Source organism: Zalophus californianus, chromosome 1 (genome assembly GCF_009762305.2).
Source record: "Zalophus californianus isolate mZalCal1 chromosome 1, mZalCal1.pri.v2, whole genome shotgun sequence".
NCBI classification, from domain to species: Eukaryota; Metazoa; Chordata; class Mammalia; order Carnivora; family Otariidae; genus Zalophus; species Zalophus californianus.
Window position 1 is genome coordinate 30,602,744 of NC_045595.1, and position 12,600 is coordinate 30,615,343.

General features: G+C 42.3%; 1 protein-coding gene across 1 annotated transcript in view; it reads right to left on the reverse strand.

Moving 5' to 3' along the window:
• Positions 1-12,317, reverse strand: part of CADPS (calcium dependent secretion activator) — a 476,365-nt gene extending 464,048 nt beyond the window's left edge. Inside the window, exon 1 of the mRNA XM_035728423.1 lies at positions 10,999-12,317. Within this exon, the coding sequence (XP_035584316.1) occupies positions 10,999-11,448 (450 nt within the window). The 5' untranslated portion in view covers positions 11,449-12,317. The remainder of the gene's footprint in view (positions 1-10,998) is intronic.
• Between the last annotated feature and the right edge of the window lie 283 nt (positions 12,318-12,600).

Here is a 12,600-nt window from a genome sequence, read left to right on the forward strand (position 1 = left end):
TTGAGAGAGAGAATGAGAGACAGAGAGCACAAGAGGGAAGAGGGTCAGAGGGAGAAGCAGACTCCCCGCTGAGCAGGGAGCCTGATGCGGGACTCGATCCGGGGACTCCAGGATCATGACCTGAGCTGAAGGCAGTCGCTTAACCAACTGAGCCACCCAGGCGCCCTATTCCTGCTCTTTATAATGACTGGTTACCATCATCCACCTAGGAGAGGGATAGCAGGCAAGGGTTGGGAGGGCTTTTCAAGCAGGAGGAACAGCATGTGTAAAGACATGAGGCACAAGAGAGCATGCAATAGTACAGGGATGCTAAGTGGTTTAATAGGCTAAAGCCAACAGTGGGTGCAGAATTGTAGGAGTAGAGCCTGGCTAGGGAGAGAGAATCCATTTAGTCCATGCAAATGAGTTTGGAGTGTATCCTGTGCAAGAAACAGAAAGCTACTGAAGAATTCTGAGCAGAGGAAGTCCTGATTGAGTCTATGCTGCAGAATGATCACCCTGGTATCTGAATGGACTGTGGGCAAAAAAGGAGACAGAACAGTTAGAAGGTTATTACAAAAGTCCACACAAGCAATCATGAGGACCCAAAGCAGGGCATCAGTGATGAAGATGAAGAAGAGGAGAAAGAGGTGAAAACTTGCTAAAGAGGAATATCAACAGGATGTGTGCAGCCTTTGGTGGCGAGGATGAGCAACAGTGAAGATGTGAAGTTGAGTTGTGCACTACTGTCTTGATAACAGCTTGGTTATATAGTAGCACCATTACGACATTCACTGAATTAGAAAATAAAGGGGAAAGAGACTAGGTGAGAAATTCTATTGTTGGGTGGTCTGAAGACATCCCATGGGAGATATCATGAAAGTTCATGTTCTTTCAAGTACAGTCTGTAGACCTGTGCCATCTGTGAACTGCTGGTTATTGGTCCTTAACCAAGATAAAATGTTAGTACCAGAAATTACATCAAATTCATTACTAAGGTATTCAATTCAGCTGACAATTTTTTTTTTTTTTTTTTTTTTTTTGGTAGCAAGACTTTCTTGAAGAAAGCAGGGGGTTAACTTACATACTAGGGCAAGTTCCTTATTTCATTGTAAACCCTTGATGAAGTATTCACTGACTTGTACCATTCTGAGACCACACTTTGAACAGCCCTGATGTATAGGTTTGAAAGGCTGGTGAGAGAACCATGCTAGAGCCAAAGATCTAAGAATGGGAAGTACAGGGATGTTAGTAGCTAAAGCCATCATTAATGGTGAAGTGGCCCAGAGAGATGACATAGAGGAGAGGGCTATAGTAGTTTGATAGGGCTGACATAAAAAGTATCACAAACTAGGTGGCTTAAACAGAAATTTATTGGCTCACAGCTCTGGAGGCTAGAAATTCAAGATCAAAGTGTCTGCAAGGTTGGCGCCTTCTGAGGTTATAAGGAAAAATATATTCCATGCCTCTCCCCTACCTTCGGGTGATTTTCTGGCAATCCTTGCTGTTCTTTGCTTGTACAGGCATTACTTTAATCTCCGCCTTCCTCTTCACATAGTGTTTTCTCTGTGTGTGTGTGTCCCTATGTTGAAATTTCCCCTTTTAGTAAGAACATCAGTCATAATGGGTTCCGACCTTGAAGGACCTCATCTTAACCAATAACATCCTCAAAGACCTTATTTCCAAATAAGGTCACATTATGAGGTACTGAGGATTAGGACTTCAACATGAATTTTTGGTGGGATGGTGGGACACAATCAACCCATAACAAGGGCCAAGGACAGAGATCTAAAACATACCAATATTTTAAGACTGAGACCCTCATGACATCCTGCCTTACACTATAAGCTACATTCTATATTGGTGCATCTCAACTTCTTAACCAGATTAGTAGGTTCTTAGAGATCAGGAAGGCTGCCTAAAATGTCTTTGCATATTTTGCCTCCAGGATTTAGTGAGTTTCTTGTATGTGGAAGTGGCTCAAAACAATGTTGTTTGATGATGTATAACAAACAAAAATTGAATATGGAAGAGCCCTCAAGAAATGTTTTGAACACAGTATGTTATGACACGCTGCCTTATAGACAACAGTTGCTATACTTGTCAGAAAAATCACCAAAGTCGATGTTCAAGATATATTTTAACTCATTTGCTTAAACAACTCTATGCCTACCATCCACACCAAAAGGCTGTTTTTCTGCATGGGCAACAGAAGGCACAATTATTTGCAAGAATTTTCAATGTTTTTCCTTTGCTTTCTTAAGTGGCACAGTAGATTCCCTGTACCACTCTGCATGTTTGCCAAAATCCCATTGTCTTTTTCAAAGCACTACAGCCCCTGGAGGGTCTGTAGCTTAGCATGTGCTCCTGGAACACTTAGGGATTAAAAAAAAAAAAGTTAACCCCAAAGTATCTCATAACTTTCCTACTGCACGGAAGTGATGGTGAAAAACACCACAAGACAGGTTGATATCTTCCTCCTATAGGGGCTGCTGAGAGGATGTCAAGACATTGTCAGATTATTCCATTTCTCTCAATTTTAGAAGAGTGGTCAGGAGCTTAGAACACTTGGAGGCTTGATAATTCAATTTATTTTTCAAAATTCTCCTGCTTGTTAAAATGAAAAGAATGGCTTAGCAAAGATAATTTTCCCCTTGACTAGTGAAAGGCATTAGAAAAATCCATTCCTAAGCAGTTTTACTTTTTTAAGGATACTTTACACGCATCCCATTCTTATTACTGTATCCAATATACAACAGCGCAATGGTTATTATTTATTTATATTCTAACTATACTCAGAAAAGACTTTAGACAGCTTACAATGAGAGAGAAAATAGTCCCCAAATCCCATAATAGAAGTAGAGAAAAGCATATCTATGTCTAAACATGTACAACTATAGATTCTATTATATAACTTTGCTAACCTTGAGACTGATAATATTTCAAACAGCCTAACTTTCGCTAACATGCTGTTGACTGCCCATTCTTTTTTTTTTCCTTCAGAAAGGGCTAAATCAAATAAAACTTACTAAAGAACATATACCCGATATGGAGATTCAGTTCTCATTTTGGTTCTTTCTGACTTAATGACTGGCCATGTAAACGTGTCCTACAGTGATTGAAGTTCAACTGGGATTCAGCCATTTCAAGAAATTCATAATGGCTTATTGTCTTTAAAAGAAGATTCTTCTCTATAATATCTCAAGATGTGTCCATTGTTGGTATAAACAAGCTAAGCTGGGAAGTAATCAATGGTTTATGTTTCTGCTACATAAATTATTTTGAAACCATTTAGTAATTGGTACGTTCTTCGTGTTTTCCACTGAGAAGCTTTTATAAAAGTAAATAAGTTGTGTACCTAAAACAGAGGCCGACTGTATTTAAGACTCTTTCACTTCCTCTCTTTAGAATCTTCCTAGGAAAGAAAACATCAGTGTGGAATTTCAAGTCTAAATGTTTACAAGTACCTACTTTGTGCCAAGCACTGTTTTCAGAAAATGGGGAATCAAAGAGTAGTAAATGTGGTCCCTGTCTTTGGGATACTTACAGTCTAGTCGGAAAGAGGCATACACATATAAGGTAATTTAAATATAATATACAGGGAGTAAAGTGGAAATAGACTAGGGAGTTGAGAAAGCATTTAGATTTGGGTAAGGTTTCTAGTAAGAGATAACACCTGAGTTAATTAAAGGATGAACAAGAGCAAATCAGGTGAAGAAAGGTAAGATGTTCTAAAATAAGGAACAGCATGAGCAAAGATATTGTAGTATGAAATAGTATTGGTGGACAAAAATGCAGGAATTACTGTTCCTGACAACATTTGCTCAAGATTTACTCCATGTTGTGGACTTGTTAAGCAGTTAACATGCTTTTTTTTTCTTGTAATCCTCAATATTATTTTCCCCCACTTTACAGACTTAAAGAGACTGGATAATGTGCCCAAGGTCACATAGTCACCAGGTCACAAAACTGACCCGGGACTTGAATCAGAGACTGGTGACCTGCAGAGTTAGTGAAGTGTTTCAATAAAAGAGAAATAGGGATGCATTGTACCCTCAACCCTATCCACTCTGTAGATGATGCTACAATGGTAACCATTGCCTTCCAGGTCTGCTTATCATGTCAATAATGATAATGATCACAATGATGACAGAAATATGAATATAAGGTTTGCTATGGTCAGTACTTTGCATATGTTAACTTTCTCAGTCCCTTTACAGATAAAAATAACACAACGTTGCACATATCAACAATAACAAGAACTAACACTTAAACAGCACTTACCACATGCCAGGCATTGTTCTAAAAGATTTAGTGTATTATCTCACTTAATTTTCATAAGAACCCAATGACGAAGGTACCACTACTATCCCCATTTTATCAATGAGTAAATTGAGGTTAAATAAGTTGCCCAAAATCGCAGAGGCAGTTTGGGGTACAGCCAGGGAACAAACCCAGACATTCAAGTTTCTGAGTCTATGTTCTTAACTACTGTTCTTCACTGTCATATGTCAAGTGCAATGACCAGACTTCGAACCATTTGCAGACTTCATCCTCCCTTCCTTACCTGCTAATATCAGAGAATTCCACCACATGCTTGGACTGATAAATAAAAAAAAAAAATAGCAAGGTAATTCTGATGATCAGCTTTCCAATTCTGCAGAAACTATAAATCTAATCCTACTAAGGAAACTGTTGCCAGAGACAGGAAACATAGAGTTCCAAATTTCCAGATCCTTTCCTTGGATGTGCTACAGTGGCCAGGGTCAGACCATCAATATCTGTGCAAAAATAGCAAGAATAGATGATGTTGGCAAGAAGCAGATAGCTGGTGTCCTACCATCCAGATGTATATAGTATCCATCTTAGAACAAAAATAATTTGTTAAAGGTGATCAACATTTCATTATTTAACTGATGGCTTGGTAGTCTTATTTCTATTGCTTTTTTGAAAACTCATAAAAAAACAAACTTGGGCTCAGCTTCATCTTCCACTAACACATCTTCCAGTTATAAGAGAAGCCAGAAATACACATTTTTTGGTGAAGTTCATGGTTTTAAATGTTGAGAGCTAATTTAAAAAACTGAAAAATGCATTGTAGACAAAACGAAATACACTTGTGGATCATTTTAGCCCACAGGTCACAATTTACAAGCTCTCATATAGTTTGGAGTCTTATAAACTTTTAAGATCTCACCTCCTCATCTGAAAATTTAGTTGGACAAAGTGAACTCTAACTTGATTTCTGTCTCAGATTCTTTGAAGACACTGCCTTATATTGTAATGTAAAAATATCACAAATAGAAGATCAAAGGAAATGTTAAGTCTTGATAATGAGGAGCTGCATTGCCCAGCAAGAACTATCAACTGTTATTTGGAGTGGGCACATTAGAGATAATCTGAAGCTTCCCCATCCCCCTCTTCATAAGAAAGATGAAGAAATTATCCAGAGATAGAAGTGGACTTGCCTATAAGCAGTGGTTTAGTAGTGGTAGTGACTAATCTCAAACACAGTTCGAATTTTGACATATATATCCTTTCTATTCATCTTTCTTCATTCTGTCAAGAAAGTCATTTGAACCCCTAGATCCAGCCATGCCTGTAGTCACCCAGCACTGAATGCTTTTCTATTACACACACCAATAAATCTTTCCTTTCCCCTTTGTTTTCCTTTTGATTTAGCCAGTTGAGTTGGGTTTTTCTAACTTGGAACTAAATGATTGGACTAACAGTGTCCCACAATGGCTCTTTTCCACATTACTGCTACCTCAGGCTCTTCTCCAGACTGGAATACCTGTCTTCCTCTAGGCTGATACAAATCATACAAATTCTTTAAGACCTAATCCTAGTCTACTTCCTCCATGGAGATTTTCCCTACTATTATATCCAATTCCGTGTGTATGCATGTACACAATCACTCTCTCTTTCCCTACACTTTAGTATTTGTAATCAGCATCTTACAATTAAACACTTTCTTATTCTCAACTTATTTGACGTGTGTATATGTTATCTTCCAAACTAGAACATAAGTTCCTCAAATCAGGAACATAACTCACAGGTATCTTCTGGTTCTGCTACCCAGCCTGGGAGAGAGAGTGCTTGGTGCAAGGAGTAACTAGTCATGTATTTAAAACTTAGTTCTAAGTTAGGAGAACTCTCTTAATCATTCCAGCTTAAGTTGTATAGACACCTGACTCCAAATCATAAACACTGATTATATTTTAATGCAATAGCCAATGACTGTATATGAAATTTGCTTTTGTAGGAGAAAGATCTATGAATCATTTGACTTTTACCATCATACACAGTACAATTCTTCAGGAATGAAGGATTTAATTTCCTTTGTTCTTCAGTCCAGTTTTAGGGAAGCATGAGGCTATTCCAAGAATGTAATGAGGCAAGAGCCCTCTCGTACTATTTTTTTTGGTATTCTGCATCTTCAGAATTTCTCTGCTAATACCAGTGCAAAACAGTTCCTGCCCATTGCACCAAGGAGATTGAAGGAAAATGCCAAAAAGCATATATAAAGACTTCAATTCTTTTTCTGATGAAGAGAGGAACAATTCTTTTTGAAGGAATCCTGGCTTAATAGCCATTTCATTCTCTCAAAAGGTTAGAGCATGTATTTTTTAAAATCCAAATCATATGTTGCATTGACAAGGTGACTCTTAAGAATTTTGAATAGCAGAGCTAACCCAAATGCCTCAAAACCTATCTGAATGGATGAACCCTATTATGGATTTAAAATACATGCATACACGCATGCACATATATAGTTAGCTAAGACTAGGTCTTAAATTTTAGGAAAGGTAAGGGCTTTTGAGCCATGACCAGCTCACAAAGTCAAATAAGTAAATGAATAAAGACAGAATTTTTATGGCTAACAGTGACTCAACACTAGCCAAAATTTCATGGCAAGCTATGAGATGAATCACATAGAAATGAGTAGCTTAATCTTACAACACATTTGGTCTACTCATGAAGTCCTCTTGAATGAAATAGGAGTTCATATAAAATAAACATGATTTTAGGATTGCCCCTTTTCCATCATTACATACACACACACACTGATATACAGGTACACAAACGTGTATATGCATCCATATTAATTCATAATCCAGACATTACAATTCCTAACCAATTAAAAGATTGGTCATGTCAATCTACATATTACACAAAACTGTTTACAGTGCTTGCTTTTATATTCCCTCAGTAACATCTATAAGCAGCTAGTTCACTTGAGGTAGCCACTCATCACCGTTACTACATAATTTAGAAACATATGGCACAGCTTTGCCATGCCAACTTCTAGGTATTCACTTTACCATTATGACAAAAGAGGACAAATAAAAAGCACAGAATAGTTTTTCAAATTGTCATTTATGAGCAGCTGAAACATACACTGTGATAGTCAGAAGAATAGATTTTGTTTTCGTCATTAATTATCACCACTAGCATGTTATATTTAGATTCACTGTAGTACAAGAAAAGTGTACCTATAAATGATAAAATATGTTTTCACATAGTCTGTTTAAAGTCCCTTCTTTTAACTGGGGAGATTATTGGAATGACCAGGCACTCTTTTCCCCAGGAAAAGTGAAATCAAAATAATTAACTAACAGAATGATCTAGGAATGGTACTTTCCCCCTCTGCTCCTTTCCAGTTGTTCTTCCTGGCTAAAATACTTTTTTTTTTTTTTTTTTTTTTGATCTTCAGCTCAAACCACATAGAAAGCCTGGCAAGTCTGGTGTTCTGATTTACCAGCCAATTGCTCATCTCTTTCCTTCATACTTTTTATGAGGTTAATATCTAAATGTCCATTTTGCCCATGTTATTTGACCAGTGTCCAAAGGAGAGGAACAGATCTCTCTCAACTCAAATAGAAGAAACCCTGGGTTTAGAAAAAAAAAAAAAGTACACCTGACATGTCAGGATTCTATTTTTCATTCTAGAATATTTCTGGCCAGTGTTGCATATTAAAAAGACAGGATTTGAAATCAGAATAACCCATGCCTCAGTTTCCACTCATTCTCCTATCGATGTAGTGCTTTAGGCAAATTATAAAACCTCTGAGTCTCCATTTTCTAAAAATGAAGATGGTAATTCCTACATTGTTAGAATTAGGAGAATTTAAAGTGATCAAAGAACAAAAAAAACAAAAGTAAGTAAAAACTAAGGAAATTTCTAAACTACCTATTTTTATTAATTATGTATCAATATTGGTTCTTTAGCTGTAACAGACGTGCCATACTATTATAAGATATTAATAGGGGGAAACTGGGACTGGAGTATATGGGAACTCTCTGTACTATTTTCTCAATTTTTCAGTAATTCTAAAACTCTTCTAAAAAATAAATCCTATTTTAAAAAAATGATCTAAGTGAAGTGCCTTGCACATGGTAGGTTCTTGAAAAATTACAGACTATTTGGTTTCATAAACTGTCTTATACTCTGTATAATATGATCTTTTCTTCTCCGGCTCTGTTGGGGTATAACGGACATACAAGATTGTGTAAGTTTAAGGTGAACAGCATGATGATTTGACCATATGATCTCTTTTCTTCCCCAATTCAGAAACTTTTTCATAGGCAGTCTTCTCTGGCTCTATTCCCTTCTTCCACATCATTTTTCCTGTTTCTAATTCATCCATTTCTATTGTACTAAAAATTCATATGTACTCTACAACAAGTTTGTATTTCTCTAAGACTAATTTTGGCTTATCAATCTTATTTGTTGGCCTTAAATTTTACCACAATGCTTATGCAAACATTTGTTACTTTCAGTGACTGTGCACTAAAAAAATACATTAAAGTTCCAAGCTTTCTACTTGGGAGAAAAATAGTAAAACATTCTTTTCCAGAAAGACACTAAAAACTTAAAGATACAGATATGGAAAAGCTTGTTTTCTTTTGTAATAAGGAGGTAGATATTCAGCTTCCCAGTATAGCCAACAACCCTGAGGCAGCTTTGCTGGAATATGCATTTAGCCCTAGTTTGCTGCAATAACTAAAAATAGGTTGACCAAATGCCAGTGTTATCAATCTGTCCTGTAGTCTCTTTGATGTTAAGGTCATGTGTAAAAAGAACCCACTTGCCCCTCAGAACCACAGCTTTGAATTGATTCAGGTAAAACATGCAACCAGACCAGAAAAACTTAGCCTCATGATGATCTTTTCAGGTGGCTGAAGTTTCTTTTTAGAAGAAATGGGCCACGGTGAGAACAGATTTCTTTCCCCAATCTAGTGCTGAATTTTAGCCTCTATTTAAAAGACAGCGCTCTAGAGCCTTTTGACTGATAAAGCAAAGTTTGTTTTATATTTTCTTTTTAAATCACAATAGTTTTCATTGCCAAAGGAATAGAACATCTTTGGTTGGTGATGTTATTAATGGGATAGATTTTGAAGATGACATTTCCCCTGCTATAAAGTCACAATTATAATAGTTCCAAGCTGAAACTTGAAATATCAGGCCCTGTACCTGAACCCAACACCCAACCTTAATAGAAAATCCAAAAACTTTTATTGTTCTGAGGATACTTTTGTCTACTGTAGTCCACAACAGAGGCTGAAAAAGCAAGGGGCCACAGATGAGGGGCAGAGAGTGGAGTGTGTAGCCCACCTGCTATTCCCCAACCAGGAAATGAGTTGTATTTTTAATAAAACTGATAACCAAGTTTGTGATAGCCGAAATAAATCATCAGCGCTGGGTGGTATGTGTACATATATAAGCAAAACAAACAGAGAAATCTGTGCTAACTTAAGGGTGGATAAATACAGGAAACCCTAACACGCTACTACAGCAACATGGAATTCAGTCTCAAGTGACAGCAACCAAAAAATTCACTCTTTTAAGAAACCGTCCCTCTGGGGGCTTCACCGGCTATGCTTTCAAAATGGAATTGACAAATTCACTTAAAAGAAACAACGAAATGCGGACTTTCTTCACTAACTCCCTCCAACCTCCAACCGGGGACCTGACCTCTTCTCTTCTGGTCCCACCACAGCCCCTTATCCTGCAGTAACCTTCCCTCTCCTTTCTCTGGCTGGAAAACAGCTGATAGAAATAGGCACTTTTTTCATATCAAAAGCAGTCCGGAGCCGCCTCAGCCTTGCCCCAGCCTCAGACACAAAAAGCTTTTGATGCTCCTAATTGCGAAGCTTTTTGCAGCTGCACTTTATCAAGCCCAAAGCGGCTGGGAATGGAGGGCCTCGGAGAGCCAGAAGGTGGCGGCGAAGTCACCTTGGGAAGAGAAGACGGTCAAAGGGAGGAAGGTAGAGGAGCTGACCCTGGTAGAAGGACCAGAGGGCGTGCCCCGGCTCTGGGGTCACTGAAGAAGGGGCAGGGGGTTTGGGGGTAACATCAGCCAGAGGGGAAAGCGGTGACCGAGGACCCTTAGACGACCCTAGTCGGGATCAGCTGACCCCGACGAGGGGAGGAGGGTGCCCTTCGCCGTGTGACTGGAAGCTTCGCCTCCCGGACTTGCTTTGTCCCGCCTGCCCCTGCGGCTCTCTCGGCTGGGCGAGCCAAGCGCGATTCGGAGGCGCTCTTCTCGCTCTACACGGGTGCCCCCACCTGCCGGGTGCCCCCGCCCGCCGAGCGCACGCCCAGGAAGGCGGGCCCAGAGCTCAGCGCAGCCGCCAAGCCGCTGGAGAGTGCCGGGAGCCCGGCAAAAGGAGCAAGGCCTCTCTGGGCGCCGCGGGCTGCAAGTCACTACCCGAGCCTCCCGGGCCGTAGAGCCGGACCTGCCCGCCTAGCTCCCCAGCACTCCCGGGTGGGGACACACGGCGCTGAGGTCCAGGCACCTCGCCGGTTCCCGGCAGCTCCAGGCGCGCTCGGAGCTGGGCCGACCCGGGCCTCGGAGAGGGGGCCTTGTAGCCCCTTCCCCAGGGCGCGGTCTCCTCCTCCTCCTCCTCCTCCTCCTGCTCCACCTCGCCAGCTGCGCCGCCAGCTCCCATTGTTCGCCCCGCCCGCCAGGCTACGTCCCGGCGCCTCTCCCGGGGCCTCCCAGGCGCACCTACCTTCTGCTGCCGGCGAGCCATGTCGGTGGGCTGCTTGGCGTTGAAGGGATAGGCGATGCAGCGCATCACGAACACATAGAGCTGCAGCCTCTTCTTCCTCTCCTCCTCCTCCTTCTGCAGCCGCTCCAACTCCTCCTTCTCCTTCTCGCTCACCACCGACGGGCTGGGGCTGGAGGGCCGACCGCCACCGGCGCGACTGCTGGGCTGCAGCCCCCCGGCCCCGCCACCGCCGCTTGCGCCGCTGCCCCCACCGCCGCCGGCGCCCACCCCGGCTCCGGCGCCTGCACCGCCGCCACCCCCAAGCCCGGCGCCGCTAACGCCGCCCGAGCCCTCGCTGGTGCGGCTAGGGGACAGGCGCGCGCCGGACGCGGCCGAACCGAGAACCTCCTTGCCGCTCTCCTCCTCCACGATCTCATCCGATTCCTCTTCGCTGGACGAAGGGTCCAGCATGGTGGCGCCTGAGGAGGGGGGTGGTCCTTGGAGCCCTGGGCTAGGGGTGCAAAAGATGGGGGGCGCTGGAGGCAGCTGAGGGTCGGCTCCCTGGGATGGGCGCTTCTCCCCAAATCAGGGAGCGGGCGATGCTGCTCAGCCTCCGCCGCCGCGACTGCTTCCTCTGCTCGGCGATCGCGAGCTGGGCTCAGACCCAGGAGTGCTAGGGGAGGAGGGGAAAGGAGAGGTGCGTCCGTGGACCCGAGGTGGGCAAGGAGGAGAATCAATTGCGAGCCCTGAGCTCGCAGCCGGATACCATCTGCAGCCGCTGAAGGAGGCGCCTCCAGAAAAGATGCCGAGTGTTGCAAGCTCTCGATGCAGCCAAGAGCCTAAGAGGCATCTTGCCGATTGGGGAGGGAGCGGCGCTTACGTGTTTATTGGCTTAACTCTCCCGTGTCCGTTGCGTAAAGGGTGGCTGCAGAAGGCTGGAGCGGGGAGAGCGTGGAGCGGCCCCAAAGTCTCAGAGCTTCAGTACCGACCCTAACACTTTCCTACACTCCTCACCCCCTCCCCTTTGTGGATAATTTCCTTCTTGATCCCCAGTTCTCATTACCTCGACCTCACTCACCCTCCCTCGGACAAAAAGTTCTTGGGGGAGGAAGAAATAGACAAACCAGTAATGACTTCTTGTTACAAAGAGTGGGCGGTCTGTTTGGAGACGCTAAATCCAGAGGTTGCGCGGAGAGGAAGTCGGTGAGATCCCATACAAGAAAGGAAGAGTTTATCTCCTTTCCCTAGGTTTCTTCACACCGGGGTTTGTGGGCAGTGGGTCTTGGTAGCCTATTTGTCCCACCTGTGTAAACTTTGATTCCAGCAATTTACATACACCCACTCATTAAAATAAAAGTGAATCAAATTTTGAATTGATTGGTGTATGGACCATGTAGCTCAACTATTTAAGTAGAAGCCCCGCCCTTCCCTACCCTGCAAAAGCTATGATGAATATTCTTCAATTCCAAGAACTGGGAACACTTTCTGCTGAGGTAAGCATACCAGAGAAATAGAAGGGATTCTGGTTGCTCAGCCCTTTCTCTTTTCTGGCTGCTGGAAGATCTGGGTGGAGGAGTGGGGACCCTGAGATCAGACAAAGACACCCCAAGAACTCAGCGGCAT